The sequence below is a fragment of the Protopterus annectens genome, chromosome 13.part0 (assembly GCF_019279795.1).
Source record: "Protopterus annectens isolate FY-2018-M chromosome 13.part0, PAN1.0, whole genome shotgun sequence".
Taxonomy (NCBI): Eukaryota; Metazoa; Chordata; order Ceratodontiformes; family Protopteridae; genus Protopterus; species Protopterus annectens.
Genome location: NC_056747.1, coordinates 1,362,746,917 through 1,362,769,133, shown reverse-complemented (window position 1 = coordinate 1,362,769,133; position 22,217 = coordinate 1,362,746,917). Strand labels below are relative to the sequence as shown.

Sequence of the window (22,217 nt, the reverse complement as noted above, 5' to 3'; positions counted from 1 at the left end):
AGACAGGCCTGCAAAGATGATGTTGAGGCTGATTAAGCTATTGAACATGCTGAGCCAGACTAATCTCATCCTGAACAAGAGTAAGTGTAGAATTAGGGTTGTGGTACTTAATATTCATTTCTTTATTTATTTTATTTAACCATTGTTGATTGGGTTAGGCCCACTAATTTAGTGATTTTTCTTCAGGGGAGACCAGAGGTGGTATTTATACTACAAGGGGGAATTTGGCCAGGCCATTGAGGATCTTTCCCTACATATCACTGTTGCAAATGGGACCCATTTTGCAGGAGCATTTCCTGTTTCTGTTCTAGATGCAGACACAGCCTGGAGAAAAAGGGAGGAGGCAGAGGTGAGAGAAATGGAGGAGAAAGCTAATATGAAGACCAGAGAATGTGTGCAGGATTTTGAGGAGCTGTTTAAAAGAAGACTGTTAGATGGGGATGAGTTAGCAAATGATGACTGTATAATTAACTCTCTGCTCAGGAAGGTTGCAGGATAATTTGTTTAAAGCAGTAGTGCTGGAGAGTGAGCCAGAAAATGAAGGACATGTTTCCTGAGGGGACATTATGGAAAACATACAAAGGATGATGCAGAGACTATCCTGAAGGATAGTGGTGAGATGGAAAAGAAAACATCTGTAGATAAAGTAAAAGAAGGCAGAAGGGGGAGTAGCAGAAAAGGCAGAAAATGAAAAAACAGAAGTGCGTGTTAAGGATTGAAAGTAAAAAGAAATGGACAGGTATGAAGTGTGGGGCAATTTAATAGTTCATTTGGGTGTAAAAGCACGTTAGGTAACAGCATTTATTTTTATTAACAGAGACATTTTACAACATTGTATACGAGACTGTTTTTTTCAATGGAAAATTTTTGCGGAGAATATGAAAAAAGAAAGCATGTAATCCATGGACTCTGTGTGATAAAAGTATTTAACAAGGAAACAAAGAAAATTCTTATACAATTTCAAACAGAGGTAGAAAGAGAGAATTTGAAAGGTTATTTGAAAACTTTATGTAAAGAAGTACTGGACATTGCAAAAGTTTGACAAAAGGGGATTGTGTGCTGGTGGCTGGGATTGTGACATTGTGTTGAAAATAGAAACTACATACATACCAGGTACGATAAAAATGGAGGGGGATATGTGTGTCGTAAAACTGGGAACAACACAAAACATTTTTTTTTTTGTGGAAAAGGACATTTGATAAGCAACTGTGACAAAAGAAAATATATTTGTGGGGAAATTGAACAGGATGCAAAAAATGTGAATTGAAATGTAAATGTCACAAAACTGGACATTTATGGATGGATGGATTGCAAAAAATGAAAATACGAGTAGGGTAAAAGACAAAAAGAGTAGAAAATTAACAAAAGAAATTTTAGAAGTAGAAATAGAAGAAAAATGTTTACAGTTAGTAATTGGACCTTGTTATAATGGTTAAGGTGTTTGACTGGCGGACAATAAGGTGCAGTATTGGATTCTAACCTTTGGGAAATTGGCTAGACTTAGAATGGCTTATTAAGAAAACTAGCTTCTTAATTAGCTATGAACGTATGAAACCACAAATCTAAGGAAAAGGGGAAAAATAAAATGTTTGTGTGTCTTGTAAGAAGAATACAGTAAGAAGAATATAGACATTTTGAGTGGTGTAGTACATGTGATATAGATGTAACCTGAGATTCAGTAACACCTAAACTAAATGTACACCATCGTGACTAACAGACAACACGGACGTAACTCGCACCTTCTTCCTCCTAATTTTAGTTTTCCTACTGATATTCTTGCAGCTTTAAATCTTGACAGATTCATAAAGGCTACCGGACAGTGTAGACTACATGTACACTTAATGTAGTCTTTGAGTGACTAGAAAGCACAAAGTGTGATGAGTGTTCTTGAATACATATCATGTACATGTAGTGTAGTGTCTATTGAATCTGGCCTGTTCTTATATTAGAGGACATCAGATTTTTCACAAGTGAAGAAAGATTACAAAATTTGTTTATTTTATTTTACATTTGTTGACCGGGATTGTCCGACTGAGCTGAAGAGACCTTTTTCAGTGGAGGCCCGGGGAGTAAAGCTCCAACATATAAAATTTTCATTGTAAATTAGCATTAAACAGCAATGTTACAGGATTATTACAAGGCATTAAGTAGCAATGCAGTGTCAGTAATCAGGAGTATAGCATAACTATTTCAAGTTGTATCAAGAGAAATGTGTCATTAAGGTGAATATAGTTTTTGGGGTAAGTGTTTACAAAAACCCAGTTTTATCATGTAGTTGCATGAAGGCAAGACCATTACAATAGACTGTTTCTCTGGGGGTGATTTGCGTAATAGTTTTTAGAAGACAGTAGAAAGAGTAGTCAAGGAAGATTTGAGAGAGCTAGTGAGAAGAGTGAGTTAAGGGCAGAAAGTAGATTAAGGTATGAGAAGCAGGGGGTGTTAAGGAGGGAGAATGCAGTGGCAGGACCAGTGACTTTTATTGTTCTTTGGTGGCGGTCTTAAATTATTTAGGATTGTTGTTGTTGTGTCTTTCGGCTTTTCCCAGTTAGGGGTCGCCACAGTGGAACTCCGGTCCGCTAATGATTGGCAGTAGATTTTTACTTGCTGATTTGCCAGCTCTGACGCACAGCTTTCAACGAAGGTACGCCCATTCACGCACGTCTCCACGCAGAAGACGCTCTAGCTGAGAATCGAACCGGACAGCGTCTTATTGTGAGGCGACAATACTACCCCAGCACCACTGCAGTTTTTATGGAAGGGTCCTAATTTCTAGTGGGAGCCTATTCCAGGCAATAGTGGGGTGATAGCTGTACATTTCGACTTGGGTTTGTAGATTTGTAGTAGGTCTTGGTTAGAGCTTCGGAGAGGTCTGGAGGGAGAATAATGGGAGATGAGAGGGGATAGTGCTGGGCAGTAAGAAGGCTGATATAGGACAGAATGGATGATCTGGAGCTGAGAGAGAAGCTGGTGGGGTAATTCAAGCCAGTTTAGGTGTTTGAGAGAGTGATGGGATTTGTAGGCTTGTTGTGCAGCAAATCTAGCAACCTTGTAGGTAGGTTCAAGGTTGGTCAGGAGTGCTGAGTTAAGATTTGTGAGGATTTGAGAATTGTACATTAGACTGGGTATTAGGTGAGAGAGAGAGAGAGTAATCTTTGCTTCAGAGGTAAGGAATTTCTTGTAATGTAAAGGAGCCCTCGATGTTCTTCGTGTTTCACTGTTGCAGTCATCACATTTGAGTTATCTGCCTGCAGGTAGCCCTCAGTCGGCCAGAATACCAGAGTCTTGGGATTTCTACATTGGATGTTGTCGCTTCTTCCATAATGTCAGGTCATCAGGGGTATAAAACATGCAGCCGACGCCATTACATCAGCTTTTCTTGCAATACAGAGTCCGAAGCAGCAGCAGTTCGGAAGTGCCGGTTGGCCACCTCCTGAACTTTTCGTTTTTCGAGTTTCAGACCTGATGTCTTCTACAAGATACATACCCCATTTGGGGATCCTTTTTTCTTGGTCTAACCGATGTCAGAAAAAATGAATGGTCTTGCCTGTGGAAAGCAAATGCCTCTTACTGCGTCACCTTTTTAGGGCCAGACCACAATGGTTCTCGCCGTCGGTTTTGTGCCTTGTTCAACGCCCAAACTATTCGTCTTCATGCTATTTTTGTCACTAAATTATTTCGCTCTCGTTCTCGGTATTCCAAAATGGCTTCGATAAGCCATCCGACTACCAATTTTCCAAAAAAACGTAAGGATAAAGACAGAGACAGACCGCATAGGTCCAAAATTGCCGGCAACGCATCCGTTAAACTAGTTGCCAGTCCGCCGTACTCAGTGAGGCTCTTTTGCAGCCCCTGATACCCACTTCTACAGATTTGCAGGCCTTTACTGAGTCCCATTCGAGTCCGGTATGCCGCTTGATGATACTTCGACTATGGAACCTGCGGATGTCTCTACCTTGGATGTATCCGGAGCCTCTGTACAGGCACTGGCTTCTGAGGGTGTATTCAGGCCTCCCAATTTTCATATTAAACTGACCACTTTGTTTCAAACCAAAGATACTGAATTTCTCAGGCCCAGAGTTCACATTATGCCTAGGAAACCGACGACCAAAGCGCATTCTCAGGCCCACATGCCACAGAAACAAATGCTTAGAATGGCTGAAGACCTTATTACTTTAATTAGGGGAAGCCAGCCTTCCCCCTCAAAAAGACCAAGAACTGATTTTCCTTCTGTTTCTTCAGATCATGAGTCCGATGACTCTGACCCTTCTCATTAACAGAACGTGCCCTTATCTACCTATGAGGATTTTGATGCAGAGGATTCCATTCCCTCTGCTTCCCCATCAGAAGATTTTTCTTGTGGTGAAACCCTGCATATCCTTAGAGAGCATTTTCGCTGGGAGTGCCAGGACTAACCACAGTCCAAAAAGAGACTTGGAATGTTTAAACTTTCCTCAGCACAGGCCTCTAGCTATCCCTCCTTTTCTGAAAATCGTAGATGATGTTTTCATGAAATCCAGCCTTACCCCTGATACTTTGCCTCCAGCTCCCAGGAAACCTGACAGGTACTACAGAGTACCTGACTCCCACAAATTCCTCTCTAAGAATCCTGCTGTGGATCCAGAGACCATTTCCCAAGGACCTAAAGGCATTAAGGCTACAACAGCCAACAACCCTACCCCTTCGGACAGGGATTCTAGGGCTTTAGACAGATGGGGTAAGAAGGTATACACCTCTGCTACTCTTGCCATCAGGGCTTTAAATTGCCATTTTCATATGTTAAAGTATCAGCAACATATTATGGAGCTAATTAAATAGAAAATAACGTTGATTCCTGATTGTGCAGAACATAAAGATTTACAAGAGCTAATACATTCCGCTAATCAAGTTGGAAAATATACTTTGCAATGTGGTTTTGCTGCCTTAGAAGCGTCTTGCAGGGCTGCTGTCACTGGGTTTGTTCTTAGAAGGCATGCTTGGCTTAAGGAACAAATCTTGCCAGACCATGTCAAAGCAAAATTACTAGATGCCCCTTTAAACCAAGAACGTCTGTTTGGCACTAAAGCAGAAGTCCTCAAAAAGATGGGGAAAAAGCTAAATCTATGCAAACTGTTAAAGATTTCCTACAGGTACAGCCACCTAGTTTCAGTAGGCATTGGCCTTCTAAAAACTGGTCCTTTCCAGTACCTCCCAGACCATCTCAGTCCAAACCAGGGGCAGCAGAACACCAAGACTACAGACTCAGGGTATGCACAGATCTAAGCAATGGAGTGCTCCCACCTCTAAAACGGGGAATAGTAAGCCACCATCCTATGGTACATTTTCACAATGACTTATCCTTAACTCTCCCAAGCCTTGCCCAAGTGCTTGCACCCTTAGGAGGAAAACTATCCCTGCATGCAAAAAACTGGGAGTACATTACCCAGGACAGATGGATCTTGAACATTGTATCCCAGGGAATACAGATTCTACTTCCACTCACTGCCAACCCCAAGCGGATGGCCAGGCCTCCCCCCAAACCAGTGAGCAGAGGCCCAAAAGCAAGTATTTTCTCTTCTCAGTATCAAGGCTATCCAACCTGTCCCAGCAGAGCAAAGGGGACAAGGTTTCTGCTCCAGACAGTTTCTGATACCCAGAAAAGAAAACTCTTGGCGCCTTATCCTAGATCTGTCTATTCTCAACACCTTCCTGGTGGTTCCAAGATTCATATTGCTTACTGTCCAACATCCGCTTCCTATGCTAGCCAAGGACTCATGGCTAGCCACCCTAGACTTAAAAGAAGCTTATATCTGTGGTGGTGCAGCAGTAATGTTGTTGCCTCACAGCAAGAAGTTCTCCTGTTCGATTCTCGGCTGGAGTGCGGGGAGTGGCTTCTGTGTGGAGTCTGCATGTCCTCCCCGCAGTTAGGTGGGTGGTCGAAAGACGTGCATAAATGGGCATGCCTTCGTTGAAGGTTGAACGTTGAGCTGGCCCCTCGGCATTCGTCAAAATCTACTGCCAATCATTAGCGGACCGGAGTTCCACTGTGGCAACCCCTAACTGGGAAAAGCCGAAAGACAACAACATCTGCACATCCCCATAAGGGAATCTTGCAGGAAATATCTACATTTCAGAGCAGGCTCTATGCACTATCAGTTCTCTGCACTTCCATTTGGCTTATCTACTGCGCTCGGGTATTCACAAAATGCCTAGCTCCAGCCATTGCAGAGAAAAATTCAAATTTACCCATACTTGGACGATTGCCCGATTCAGGCGGATATTCAGGACATGTTACTCCAGCACCTGACTTTTGTAAAGAGACTTCTAACTTCACTTGGGTACACCATCAACGAAAAGAAATCACGTCTGGTACCCAAACAACAGATTGTATTCCTGGGAGCAAGCTTGAACACAACTTCCCAAATGGCATTCCTCACTCCAAAAAAACAAATTTATTTGACAAACTACTTCAGTCTACTGGCCACCAAAACCCAGCTATCTGTAAGAAAAATACTGCAAGCCCTAGGGTTCATGGCCTCTTGAATTCTACTAATTCCATATGCAAGACTGCATATGAGGAAACTTCAGTGGTACTTAAAAAGTCTCTGGTGTCAACATTCTCAGGACCTGGAAACAATGATTCCTATTATCCCTTGCCTAAGAGCAGAGTTCCTTTGGTGGGCAGAGGCCTGCCACCACAACAAGGGACTCCCTGTCACTCAACCCCCTGCCGCCAAACCCTAACAGACGCATCAGACTATGCATGGGGGGCTCACATGGCAGGACAATGCATTCAAGGCAAATGGAGCCCAAAGTAAATGCACCAGCATATCAATCAAAAAGAAATGTTAGCTGTACAGAATGCTCTCACAACCTTCAAATACCTTATTCTTCCAGGGCAACTATTGATAGACAACACCACAGTTATGTGGTACATAAACAAGCAGGGGGGAACCCATTCCTACCCACTCTGCAGATTAGCCATGGCTCTGTGGAACACAGCCTTGAGCAATCAAGTGCACCTGCAAGCTCAATTCCTGCCAGGCAGATGACTTAAGCAGAAATCTAATGGACCCACACGAGTGGAAACTGGAACCCAAGTCATTCAAGCTTCTTATCCACAGGTGGGGGCCCCAGAGGTGGACCTCTTTGCTTCTCCTCAGAACTATCAGTTGAGCAAATATTGCAACAGGAATCCCCACAGCCAAGTATGGAAGGTGGGTGCACTGTCCTTCTCATGGGAAAACCTCTTAATCTATGCCTTTGCCCCTCTGCCCCTCCTCTCGAAGGTTCTACTAAAGATCAAACTGGACAAGCCAAGGACCATCCTGATTGCACCAGACTGGCCACGCCAGCACTGTTACCCACTTCTGCACAGTCTGACAGTAGTGCCACCATGGCACCTGCCTCAGACCCCTTCCCTGCTGTCCCAGCAGGAGGGCCAGATCTTGCATCCTCACCTACAAACCCTGAACCCAGCAGCCTGGCTCATCCCCTGAACCCATCACCAGCAACCCTCAGTAAACAGGTGCTGGACGTCATCCTTGAGGCAAGGAGGACTAGTATTATGAAATCCTATTCAGAAAAGTGGAAAAGATGCTGTTCTTGGAGCCAGTCCTTAGGGAATGGACACAACTGTGCCCAGCTTACCTCATATACTAAATTACTTAACAGAAATGCTCCATAAAGGCCTATCCTTCTCTTAAATTAAAATTCATGCCTCTGCCATCTCAGCTCATTATAATACTGAGCCACCCCTCTTCTCTCATCCTCTGGTCAAACAGTTCCAGAGAGGAGCAAAAAATTAAAGACCCCCCAGGAGAGCTCCCACTCCAGCCTGGGACCTTAACTTTGTATTGGAAAAGCCCACCCTTCCACCCTTTGAACCTGCTGCTACAGCAGAGTTAAAATTCCTCTCCTGGAAAACAGCTTTACTTCTAGCCATCACTTCAGCAAGAAGAGTGTCTGAATTGCAGGCCCTTATGGCCGTGGGACCCTTCATTATCTTCCATGCAGACAGAGTTTCCCTCAGGACTAACCCTTCATTTATGCCCAAGGTGGTATCAAGTGTGGTTTTAAACCAATCCATTCACTTACCAACCTTTTTTTCTTAATCCTCAGAATAAAGGGGAAAGGATCCTGCACTCCCTGGACGTGCACAGGCAGCTTAGGTTCTATCTGGACAAGACTAAACCTTTCAGAAAATCTGACCAGCTGCTAGTCAGCTTTGCTACAGGGGCAGAGGGCAAGGCCATTTCAAAGCAAACTATTATTATTGGATAGCACAGTGCATCCATTTCTGCTACAATCACCATGGGAAACCTACCCCCCAGGGAATCAGAACACATTCCAGTAGGGTTACATCTACCTCTACAGCATTTCTCAGCGGAGTCCCTACCAGGGACATTCTGGAAGCTGCAACCTGGAGCACTGTACACACCTTCACCAAGCATTACCACTTGACTATCTTTTCCAAATCCAGAGTTGGATTTGCCGCAGCAGTCTTACAGGGCCTGCTTGCTAGCCCTAATGCTCCTTGACTACCTCCACCCATCCTCAGCTTTGGGAATCAACCCAAATGTGATGACTGCAGCAGTGAAACACGAAGAACATACTACAGCTGTGTACACTCAACATAAATGTAGATGTTTGAATTTATTCACTGTTGCAGTCCTGGTTACCCTCCCTCCAGTCCCCTGACTTCTCTTATACTTTTTTTCTATCCTTTTGTTTGGCCATATCTTATAACATTGGTATTTACTTTTTACTGGGGGTGTCCCACACCATGTAATTGCTTCCTGTTATGGGGGCTCCTGACATGTGGGGCACGAAAAGCTTATGTAATGGCATCTGCTGCATGTTTTATACCCCTGACGACCTGACATCATGGAAGAAGTGGCAGCATCCGACGCAGAAATCCCAAGACTCTGGTATTCAGGCCGGGTGAGGGCTACCTGCAGGCCGATAACCCAAATGTGGTGACTGCAACAGTGAATACATTCTAGCATCTGCATTTATAGTAAGTGTACACAACTGTACTTTTTGAATGAGTCTTTTTGATACAGTTATTAACATGCAAGTCAAATTTAAGCTGATCGTCGGTGGTTATGCCTAAGAGCTTAGTGGTGGATTCTACCTAAATGGGAGTGTTATTTAAGGGACTGTATGGAGAAGGAGGGTTTAATATTGTTGAACTTTTTAGGTAGGAAGAATAACAGCTTTTTTTAGGGTTAAGGATGAGCTGGTTGTTGGAGAGCCATGTTTCAACTAAGTTAAAAGATGCCTGAGTAGCTGAGAAGAGCTTAGAGGGAGAGTTGGCTGTGGTGATGACTGTAGAGTCATCTGCGTATTGCACTAAGGATGACTGAGGACAGGAGGTATAGAGATGATTAGTAAAGATATTAAAATCTAAAGTCCCTAGGATAGACCCTTGAGGTACACCCATTTTTACAGGGAGAGGAGGGGAGAGTGCAGAGTGCTGTCTCACTGATTTAGATCGGTCAGTGAGGTAGTTAGAGAACCATGCAACAGTATCAGAGGAGAAGTTGAGGTTATGCAGTTTGTGCAGCAGAAGAGTGTGTGAGACAGTGTTGAAAGCTTTTGAAAGGCCAAGAATAGGCAAGAAATAAGTTTATGGTCATCCATGGCTATAGAGACAGTGTTGAGGAAGGATAATAGAGCTGTAGTGGTGCTATGTTTGTGTCTGAAGCCGTGTTGAGTGGGTGTAAGCAGATTTTCCTGTATTAGATACTGCATAACTGGTCTATAAATATATTTTTCTAGTACTTTAGAGAGAGGGGAGAGGATAGTGATAGGTCTGAAGTTGGAGATATCAAAGGAGTTACCTCCTTTGTGTATCAGTAGAGTGTAGCATTGTTTCCAGATGGAAGGGTCTTTAGATTCAGAGACAGAGCGATTAATTAGGATGGATACAGGAAGAGCATGAGTCAGCTGCTAGTAGAAGAAAAGTGGAAGGAATATTGTCAGCTGATGCTGAGCATGGTTTTAATTTAGAGAGTAGAGTTTTGATGTAGCTAGTAGGTACAGGTTTGAGGGAGGAGGTATTTGAGGAGATAGTATTAGGAGTAGGTTCAGAAAAGTTGGAGATGTTAGTAGAGACGTTTGGGTTAGGGTTCAGTAGCTTAGATATTGAATCGATAACTGCACAAATAGAAACTATGGGGAGGAAAGATTATCTGGAATTTGGGAAATGAGAGATGTTCTGGAATTGCCATATTCTGTAGAAATACAGTAACAATATTAGATGCAACTCTGGGAAAAATGGGAAGATTAACCATTATAAATATAAACTGGAAAGGAGTATATAGTATTATAACATTATATACTTATACTAATTGTAAAGAAAAGAAAGGGTTATTTATTCAGATTTTAGACTATGCAATGATAGATATGAACAGTATAATAACAGGAGACTTTGAATGATTAAAGACGCAAGCATCAAAAGGAATGAAATGATATAAGAACAAGATGTGGCAAGTTAAAACGTGGGGATAAAAATTCATGAATGTACAAAAGAGCTGTGTATAGAACTGAAACAGATTATAGTCTTAGAAGGTTTAGTCGTAGGAGGAGAGGTAGTTGAAACAGGATTTTCTGATCATCTTGCTATATGGCTACAGATAAAGGAAAACAAGGGAATATATTAAAATAGGCAAAGGAATAAAAAGGATAAATGAAAAAGCATGGGATGAAGGAAGGAGATTAGTAATACAGTTATGGAAAGATCATATTACTATCAGAACAGTTTATAAAAAAATGGCCTGAATGGTAGATGATACAATGGCAGTATGATGTCAGAAAAGTAGAGAGAGGAAAATATAAAAGAATGTATAACAATGCATCGGAAGCATTAGAACATAATGATAGTAATTTAACAAAGAAAAAGAAATGTATGAAAGAAAAAAAAAAACAAGAATTGTTATATAAGCATATAAGTTTCTTACAAGAAAAAGAGTAGAAGTATTGAGTTACATAAGCAGATTAGTAAAAGACAATAGTAGTGAATGAGAAATAAAATATGTAAAAGGGGAAATAATAACTCGAGGAAAATACGAACAGTATAGTGCAGTATGTACAAAAATGTTTAAAGAAAAAAAGGAAGTAGTGAAAAATATGCAAAGTAAAGTTAACAGAAAAAGAGAATCATGAGTTGGAAAAGGGGATTTCTTTAAATGAGTTTAAGTATTAGGACAAGTAAATATCGATTCAGCTGTACGACCAGATGGAATAAGGTACGCGATTATCAAACAATAAGGGATTGGTAAAAGATATATTTTTTTTTTAAGATTTTTGAATGGTTAAACAAAGGTTTTATATATAAAGAATTATAGAGTGGAATGCTTAAATTCATATGAAGAAAAGAAGATAGAAGACAATTAAGAGAACTTGGTACCAGTAGTATTGAATAATGATTATAACATCTTTATGTAAATCATGCAAATGAGTTTTGAAACTAAAATGGAAAATAAAATACAAATAACTGACAAAAAGACTAAAGAAGACAAAAAAAGAAACTTCTTTACCCCCCGACACAAGTCAATGAGTCGAAACAGTTTTTGAGTGCTTTTGTCCTTCATTAAATATACAGAACTTCAGAAAAACGTACTGAGAAAATAAAAATGTGCTATGCTTCATAAAGCACAAGTTGCAATAATTAAATAGTCACCCAGTACCATACATCTGAGAAGTATTTTTGGGGAAAGAAACATCTAACTGAACTTTGAAGTGTAAACTGTAAAAGGCAATAAAGATCTGTCTTCAATAGTAGAGTAAGTTATCACTATAACACTGCAGTAAAAACAGGTGCCCTGTGCTAAAAACAAGATAGCAAAAGATCCGTTTGTGTTGAAACCCTAAATCAAAGGGTTATTGCAACTATCTAAGCATATATTTAATATTCAGATTCTCATCTAGTCCCAGGTAAGTGTCAGCATTTAACTGTAATTGTAATTTAAGCTCTTGAATCTCCATCCTAGTGTCAGTGTCACCAAAAAAGGCTCAATTTGCTATAAGACAAAAAACTTAACAGTAAACCCTGTGCAGATTTATGAATGTTTTGCTAATGCGTTTTTATCATCAACTTTACACATAGCCGTACAATGCTCCTTTATGTGGCTGGACGATTTTCTCAAAGTTTTACCTACATAGAAGTAAAAGCAAGTCATGTGTACCCCTGTATACAAAACATAATTGCCGTTGGTCAAATTGTGAAATGTGACTAACGTTGTGATGTGCAAAGAAGCAGTGCTCTTCTTTATAAATTGCAAGCCACACAGTTGTCGCATGCAAACATGCCAGTGTTATATTCACTGTTTGTATTAAGATCAAGAATGAAGGGAGTGTCATGGTGTTCAAAAAAAAAAGCTTGGAGCGGCTTTGTTCTTTTATGCAAGAAAATAGGTGCATTTCCAAGTGAAGTGATTAATTCCTGCTTGTTTGTAGCACTCTTCTACTTTTTGGATAGAATCTCTCTTATTAGAGTTTGGTCCCTGCAATTGGGAAGTGGAAAACTCGTATACCAGTCCGGGCAGTCTCCATGATTGGGAACTGCAAGGGTTTGGCTCCGGTTCAGTAATTGATTCGGTCTGGAAGGGGTTTGTGGTCTGATACTGAACAATGATTGGGTTTTGGAGTAAAATATCATGCATGATAATATATATAGTATAAAGGGAAATGGTTGTCAAGAATTTATTAATGATAAAGAAATTGTGGGTGATATGAATAGAAGAGACAAAGCGGAAATCATGATCAGAGACCTTAATAAGGCATTTGATATAATTGGACATGAAATCTTATGGGTAATAATGAAAGAATACAATATGAGAGAGAGGAAATTATGCATGTCATTGTATAGTAATGATAAAGTAAAAATACTTGTAAATGGATGGTTAAACCAAGATGTACATATGAAGAGTGGTGTAAGACCGAAATGTACAATGAGTTGTGTACTCTATTAGTTATGAATGTGACAGTTTGTGAAATAAATTACAAAATGAAAGAGGTGAGGGTTAAGAATTCCAGTTCTATTAACATATGCAGATGACAACTGCACAAAACAAAATTTGGATAAAAGTAATAACTTGCCCACTAGTGTCTAGAGGTGATAGGGATGGCTTTAGATAAAGAGAAAAGTAAAGTGTTAGGTGCTGTAGTAAAGATAAGGGGGTATATACTGTACAATTAATGAAATTTCCATGTTTGGTATAAAATTTGGGAATAAAAATTTAAGTAGAATTCAATGAAGAAAAAAAAGAAATTGAACAAACCTGTCTTTTATGGAGAACATATAAATTATTCAGAAAAAGGCTTATTTGATAAATTCAGTACTGATGGGAAAAATAGCATACTTGGCAAGGTTATGCTGACAACTTCTTCTTTCGGATTTTTGCCGGTTAGGGGACGCCACAGCAGATCATCTATCCGCTCATGATTGGCAGTGGAGTTTTATGGTGTCAAGTTGCCAGCCCGGCGCCCAACCTTCCACAGAAGGCACACACATGCACACACTCGCAACTAGGGCCAATTTAGAGTGTCCAATTCACCTACTGCATGTCTTTGGGATGTGGGAGGAAACCCACGCTACCACAGGGAGGACATGCTGACTCCGCACAGAAGGCACCCCAGCCGAGAATCGAACCGGAGAACTTCTTGCTGTGAGGCGGCAACGCTAACCGCTGCACCACCGTGGCCGCCCAAGGTTATGTTGACAACAATATTTGAAAAGGAATTATTGCAGATTTTTTTCATTAATATGGGGTTCTAGATTAAGCCCATTAAAAATAGGAGTTTTGTATGTAAATGAAGAAGGTTTAAGGTAAATTAACCCAGTGTTATATGCTGCTTCATTAAAATCATACAGTGTTAAAGTGGATAAATGGAAAAGATGAAAGATTAGTTGTAAAATTGTGTAAATATTAAGTATGATAAATGGAAGAGAGAGATTAGTTATAAAATTGTGTAAATATTAAGTATGATAAATGGAAAAGATGAGAGATTAGTTGTAAAATTGTATAAATATAAGTATGATAAATTTTAGAGCATGGAAAAATGAGTAAAAGGGCAAGAGTGTATAAATGAAGAAATAAAATATTACCAAGAAAAAAATAAATTTTTGTGGAAGTAAAAATTGATGGTATAGAAGAAAACTATGGTACAAGAATGCAATGATAAAACATTACTATGAAAAAACATGAAAAAATCTAATGGATGAAAAAAATTAAAGCTTTAAAAATTAGAAGCGAATGGTATAATTAGAAAGCAGAATGTCAAACTTTTTGTAGGGACTGGTGGTAGATACTTTGCTAGTAAAAGGAAATATATCATGTAAAAAGCAAAATGATAGAATGTTTACATTGCCAAGAAGATGAAATTACAGACATCTGTTTTTGAAATGTAAAATAGTAAAAAAGTTGTGTGGAAAACTATGTTAAGAAGATTTTTTCAAAGATATAAAAGAAGTGGATAAAATAAGCAAATATGGATGTTATAAGAATGGAAGTAAAGAATATGTTAATGGATAAAAAGTTACTTTGTTATGTGGGTTATATGGAAGGAAAGAATCCATAAAATTGTTTAATGGTAACTGGATTTTAGCAGTGACATTAAAATCAGATGGTGGTTATGGAAAAAGGAGTGGCAGTAGTAGTAGGATGGAAATTTAGTACGATTGTAAAAAATGTTTATTTTATATATATATATATATATATTTATCTATATGTATATATATATGCACATTTATAGATATATTGTAAATAAGAGTTTTTTGTATCTAAATAAAGGACTCTTATTTTTGATTGTTGCTGTGGGATGTTTTACATTCACTGAGCGAACACCAACTCAGGCATATGGGATCTCAGTTTAACGTCTCTTCCAAAGGATGACAAATTGAGAATTTCTGAAAAGAAATCATACAGATTTGCTCAAAATTAATATCTTTAGAGAATGCAGTGAATACAGAAGTTGTCTGAGAAGCATCCAGCTGAGAGATGTCGAGGAGCCTCTAGAGAGAGAGCTGAGAAGTTCTCTACCATTAGAAGGGAACACTTCTGTAGCATTTCGTTCAATGTCAGAAGTGCAGACCAAGGGGTCTTCTGAATATTTGAAATACTGAAAATTGTTGAGAACAAAGGCAAGATACCCATTATTAGCAGCTGAGAAGATACTGAATTACATTTGAAATCTGCTGCTATATATTGTACTAAGTGTTTTGGCATTCTGTATCGGACATTGAATTGCTAGTCCAAAAAGAATGTTTAATCATACTTGAATTTTTAAACAATAAAAGAAAACTAAAGGTGATAAATGCATAGATTTTCAGTACCCTGAAATAGATTGTGAACAGTACAGTAATGTGTGATATTACATTTGTGTATATTTATAGAAATTTCCTCATAGTGAGAATCTTTCGTTTTGAAAGACGAAATATTACAACATCAACTTTTATTTAACCCCCAACAAAAAAGACTTTTTTGGTACCCATCAGAAAGACCGGTGTCCATCAGCCTTTGATATTAAAGACAATAAAAAGATCCCAATGAAACCTTCACCATATTTTTAAATAGCTGAATGTCTGGCTTGACCTTGACCTTCAGACTCTAAATTCATATACTACCAGAAAATAAAAAAAATTCACTGAAAATGTCACCGTACTGCTCAGAACTAGCTGAATTAGCATTGGCAGGGCAATGCTTTAAGAAACTGTACTGCTCAGAACTAGCTAAATTAGCATTGGCCAGGGCAATGCTTTCAGAAAAACTTGAATATGGCCTCCCTGTCTTAGCTGCTGCCTCTTGCAGGAATATGGTCCCACTACTGACTGTCACAAATTAAATGTCAATTCATCACACATTGTCCCATTTAAGAATACACACAGTAATGTCAAGTGGTTACCAGTAAAGCAAAGGGAAGACCTAATTGACTCACTTGTCTTCATACTCAACCCTTGCAGAAAAACTCTCCACATAAACCTCCTCCTATAATCTCACTCATTCTAGGCATCAAATATTTTGTTCACAGCCTTCTCTGAAACCAAGTTACATTGCAGTAACCCTGCGTTTTTGATTTTTAGCACCTAAACAATGGAGTTTCTCCCTCTTCATCTAAAAGACGTCTCCTCTGACTCCAAATTTAGAATTCAATTCAAAACCCATCTCCTTAAATAAGCCTAAAATAAATGTGTTCAGGTGAGCCACATAATCTAATTACTCTTGCCCCTCCCTCATCCTCCTTTAATGACCTCACCTCCCTTTTCCTCTACTCAGGATTGTCAGACCTATTTGTTTTATTGTTTGTAAAATACTGTGTGTTTACATTCTAATTCATTTCTCTTTTTGTTGATAATTAGACCTATTAGATTAAATCTTATTTATGACTACTACATACATGTTAGATAGTGCTTTCTCTTTTTTATGACTGTATTTTTTTTTCTGTGATTACCAGAGCTATGCCTCAAATTGGTCCACTGAGAACAGTGTGTTACACAAGAAAAGGAACTTAAAATAGTCATTTTATAAGCATGCGTATCTTTAAGAACTCGGGACCTGTGTATATCACATGGTCCGATACCCTGAATAAATGAGCAACATGAAAACATGCTGATGAAGCTATTTGCATTTATCTGGTCTGTCTCATTAAACTATTCTATGTAATGTTAGTCACTGCATCCTTCTAGTAACTTTCATGTATGATTTTGAATTCTGTTTTGAAACTGATGATCATGTCTCTTATGAAACGGGTTTCATTAGACTATTCTATGTAATGTTAGTCACTGCATCCTTCTAGTAACTTTCATGTATGATTTTAAATTCTGTTTTGAAACTGACCATGTCTCTTATGAAACTGGTTTCATTAGACTATTCTATGTAATGTTAGTCACTGCATCCTTCTAGTAACTTTCATGTATGATTTTGAATTCTGTTTTGAAACTGATGATCATGTCTCTTATGAAACGGGTTTCTGGTGCAGTGCTTTAAATGCTTCCTTTCTTGCTATTACCCCACCACCACACACACACACACACACACACACACACACACACACACCATTAGTTCTTACCACTTTAGGGGCTTCAGAACTCTGCACCTTGGCTGGAAAACCTGATTACAGCATGCCATAAAGATCCGGTTTGTGTTTACAAACCCTCAGTTCTTGCTTAAAGGTGGTTTTCAAGTTTGTACTCGGCCAGTCCACAACTGTATTTTGCAGGACTGACCACTTTGTTGGCTTTCCCAGGAACAGATGTTGTGAGCAGATCTGAGAGCAGCACTGATTGCTTGGATTGAGAATTGTATCCATTACTGCCAGCAGATGGATAGTAAGCCCGTTTTTAGTTCTATTAAGTTTTATCACACCAGTATTTTGTTGTCTTTATGGCATGTTTGAGGGAGCTGTCCATGCAGAATAGCTGTGGTGCATTCATTTGGTCAACATTTCACTTGTTTATGTAACATTATATTTTGGATGTTGCCCGCAGAGCCCACTTTGGGCTTGTAGAGGAGTACTTAAGTAACTACCCCCCACACACACACACACACACACACACACACACACACACACACACACACACTGGCTTCTATGGGACATACCACCATCCAGTGATGAAAACGTTGTATGTGTTCTGTTATGAAGGCCCGATGACTGAGCTTTCCTCACAGATGTTGGGGATCCTTGTGTATGTATTTACAGTAACTTAATCCAGAAATGCTTGATCCAGAGGCACCATCTGTCTGACCTTTGTTTTCACAGGTGTTACTCTGTCCCATTCAGGCTGCAGAAGTGGTAAAGGGAGGGCTATGCCCCCCCCCCCTCACTGTGTAAATGTTATCAACAGCAGCATCTAAGTGCAAGAAGCTGTGCCCAGGAGGATTGGATTGTTGCAATGATGAAGCTGCCCAAGATGCATAATGGGTGATTGGAGTGTTCTTATTTGAAGCGGGATTGCACATTTCTAGAAGATACTGAATAATTGCCGACACCTATATAACATGTATGATGACTTGTCATTTTCAGCTGCTGTTGATGTGTGTGTACTTTTTGAATAATCACAAATCTCACACACTGACTGATAGATTTTTGTTTTTAGCCCCCACAGGAGAACCCATCACTTTCTGATTGGTTGGAATGTCTCCATGCCTGCTCAGAAGTATAATAGAGATGCTTAGTGACTGGACACGTCTGATGCTCAAGCTAGTGTGTTTGTATTTATGTTTGTATGTTCAGCTACTGAAAAATATTGTTTATTATGATGAGCAAATGTGTTTTTGTTGTAATCTTAAACTTTGGGTTGGATGTATATCAAATGCTTTTTATTAGATGTATGTTAAATTGTAATGTAATCGATGCAGGCCGTCATACTTTCTCATTTACATTGTAGTGTCATCCTGCAGTGTTTAACGCATTACAGCTGAGTGACTGCATTTCTGCAGTTACATCCTTTTTATACCTCTAGGTGTCAAATATTGTGTACATTTATATTAATTCTAAAACCATACTGCACATATTTTCTCAACGTTTACACAATGACAAACACAACTGTATTTATATCGGACCCCTGTCTAGTGCAGGTAATGAGATACTAACTGTTGTGCATATAGTATTCATTTATATTGTGCTACATTTCATCTTTTTCTTATCTTCACAACCAAGTAGCACAGATAGAACCGCTTAGCCTGACATGAAAGCACTCTGTTATGAACAAAATACTGCTGACACTGTGTGTATATACCACGAGTGGTTGCTGAGATATAGTTTCAGTGTTTACTGTGACTTATAAAATCCACTTTAAGACCTGGAACCTAAAGAATAATCCCACTGTAAAAATAGTCTGTACTGAAGAGTTTGCCATTTATGCTTCTTTATTAACCCCTATAACAACAGAGATATGTGCATTCTTTTGAAATATGAGGACAAAATTTAATTATCAAAAAGCTTGGATTCCGCCCATTGGAAGTTACGGATCTCATTTGGAAGGAATGAGTTAAACGATAATGCCTGGTCCCCATGAGTGGAATGACTGTGGGTATCTTTGGGTGGAAACTATGTCATGCATCTACCTATTGTGTGTTTCTTCATCGTTAAAATATGTACATCAAGAAATGCTTGAGTTGAAATTTTTTCTGACAAGTGAAATCTGTTACATTGCTTCTTTTAGCAATTTTGAGGGCATTTAAAATAAAGTCTTAATTTGTGACTGGAATAAGCTGGCAGTCACAGCTTTGTCACTGGGTAAGTAGAATGTGGGCCATATTTTAGATTATTTCTAAGTACAGGACTGGGTAAGTTGTTGTTTTTATGCTGGCAGATGCCATGACATTAGGACTTATGTAAGTTAAAATGGAGACCATTGGCAGTGGTATGTCTTATCTCCAGCAAAACTCTTTATATGCAAGCTGGTTTTGGCTCATTTAACAATAGAAACTCTCCTTTTTAGGTCTTCATAGTATCATAGGAGGTTACTAGGCTAATGGCTCCAAAGCCCTTACAAGCCTAGCCAAGTTCCAACCTGTGTTCCCAAACGTGTCTGATTCAAGCAGACACTAAAATTAGCACGTTATTGCTCCTGTACAAGAGGGACACAGTGGAACCCCCAGGGTGAATTTCCGGTTAACCATCCAATCATCCAAATTGCATGTAAGTAGAGCCAATGAGGGGCTTTGTTAAACTTGAACAGGAAGCTTGTTCCAAAGGTGGAGCAACCTCTATGTGACAAATCTCTCTGTCCAGCAAGTTTTTTTGATGTCATTTGGGTTCATCCCCTCATCCATTCCATTTCAATAATTTTTTCTGTGGAAGCTGCAATTTGTTTGGTGCATTCACCCAGTGCATTTCAGGACATTATTTGACAGCACTCTATGACCTCACCTGTCGAACTCTGAGTTAATTTTTGCCACTCTCACAGTTCTGATCTTTGTCCTAACTCACCTGAGTGAAAGGTTTTTATGCTGGACATGTACACACATGTTTTCTAACTGTTTTAAGGTCTACACCACAGAACCAGCAGGGTCCAGTGGCCCAGGCTGAGGTGGGTCTGTCAGGTATTGCCACTCCAGGGAATGTGTAAGAGATCTGTAACTTCAAAGAAATGTTTGAAGTCTAATGGAAGCATACCTTAAGGAATGTGGTCTGTGCCACTGGTGCTTCTGTACTGCTCAATGCATAAGGAGTGTGGTCTGTGCCACTGGTGCTGCTGTACTGCTCAATGTATAAGGAGTGTGGTCTGTGCCACTGGTGCTGCTGTACTGCTCAATGCATAAGGAATGTGGTCTGTGCCACTGGTGCTGCTGTACTGCTCAATGCAGCAAGAAAAGGCTGATGTGTGGTAGATATTTCTTTGATAGGAAAGATTTGTATAATGTTTATCACCATTCTCAACAAATCAGTGCCTCATTGAAAATTTCAGGGATAAAGGTGAGAGAGTAATTCTTGCTTATGTGGCCAAGAAGGATACCTTTTTGCCTGTCAGGTTCTTGACAATGACGCACAGACTCCTGGATCTAGCCAAGGGATCTGGAGTGCTCGGAGTGGCAACAGTTTGACATTAAGCATTATGATTTATTTCCACTGATTCTTCTGGTCCTTCTGGTAAGAGGAATAGCTGGGGCTGGCAGGAAACCTTTCATCAGTTGAGCTAAATTTGGTCGGTAGTGTAGTTCCTTAATCTGTCCTGAGTGGTACCTGATACTGTTCCACTCTGTCAGTTTACAGGACTTCTCAGCTTATCTTAAGCCTCTGTGATTTTGGCCTTGGTTATTCTGTGGTTGAAGTCCATGTGTCAGTAGTTCCAGACCATCATGTCACTGTGGAGGAAAACTTGTAGCACATCCATTAGCCTTCTAGTAGCTACTTTGACAATTATCCACCTTCTATCCACTGTTGAAGGAGCCATGCTCTATGCTGCTTTTTTATTCAACGTTTTTAATCTAGGCTACTGTTCCCACTAAAACTAATTATATTCACCAGAGATCAAACCTACTCTCTAATGAATGACCAGACTGACTTTTCTGCTCTAGTGTGTCCTAAATTTAAAACCAACACTGGCAAAAGACCAGTTTCTAGAATATACCCAGCCATATGGAATCCTGTACCCATTGAAAAAAAAGTCAAACATTAGAACTATTTAATGCTGCTTTAATTGAAAATCTCCATAAAGAATCTGATAGCTTAATAAACATTGTGAACGCAGGTGCAGAGTGCACCATGGTACCTGCATCTTTTTTATTCAGTTATCAATGGTGAAAGTAAGACAACAATACGCAAATTTTGTAAATGTGTGTACTTGTATAAATTGTATATATAACCCTGTATATATGAATGTTTGTATATTGTTCATGTATTTTTCATAGTTCTGTTTCTGTACTTTAACACACAGAGTAATAGAAAATTTAAATAAAGAAATCCTCTGATTTGTATTGGAGTTGAATTTTATGATTGGCAGAACTGCCCCATTCACTTTCAAGCCATCTTGTTCCGCAGAATAGAAGTTTGTATCAATATTTTGTTGTTTATTTCAACTCTGCTTTTGGAGTTGGAGATGGCAGAGTGGACTGATTTCACAAAGGAGGTGTTGTGCACAGTGGTAACATTTGGTCCCTGCAAGAATCTGAAGCCCAAGCTATTACTGATGGAACTTTTTATCAGACAGGTAGTGAGAAAATGGGGGGGGGGTAGTATTTGTAGAACGTGATTATACTGCTTTCATTCTAAAGAATCGACTACAATTTACAGGTACAATAAAGAAGAGCAGATGAAGAAAACTAAAATTTTAAACTATTTTTCCTTGCCATCCTGAAAGTTTTCTGTGATGAGTACAGACTTCCTTTTCAGGTTGAAGCATTTGGTAAGGTCAGTGATCCCGCTCAGATTAGCAAAATTGTATATGAAAGAGAAATAGAGTTGTCTCTTGAGAGATGTGACTGAGCTGGAGAAATAAATGCTAAGTTGGAAGAAAGCTCAGATTAGCTCAGAACAGACAGGTATGTGCAATGTCACGACACTGTGGGCACTTCTATTTGAGGTATGCACTGGGTGCTACTTGTACATCTCATTATTAAAAGGATAACTGGTGGACGGATATGAAGTGTTAAGCTAGGCTGATATATTCAATAAGCAAATAACCAATTTCATAAATATGGATATTGACCATTGCGCTACAAAGAATAATAATTTGGTAAGTAATCCATCTCCCCCAAATCTTTGACTATCAGAATTGAATTGATATGTAAAAA

At 39.3% G+C, this 22,217-nt stretch overlaps 1 protein-coding gene across 1 annotated transcript in view; it reads left to right on the top strand.

Moving 5' to 3' along the window:
- Positions 1 to 21,401, top strand: part of LOC122788070 — a gene marked incomplete in the record, with an annotated part of 451,975 nt that extends 430,574 nt beyond the window's left edge. The window contains 1 exon segment of the mRNA XM_044054992.1: positions 18,077 to 21,401. Coding sequence (XP_043910927.1) covers positions 18,077 to 18,142 — 66 coding nt within the window.
- Between the last annotated feature and the right edge of the window lie 816 nt (positions 21,402 to 22,217).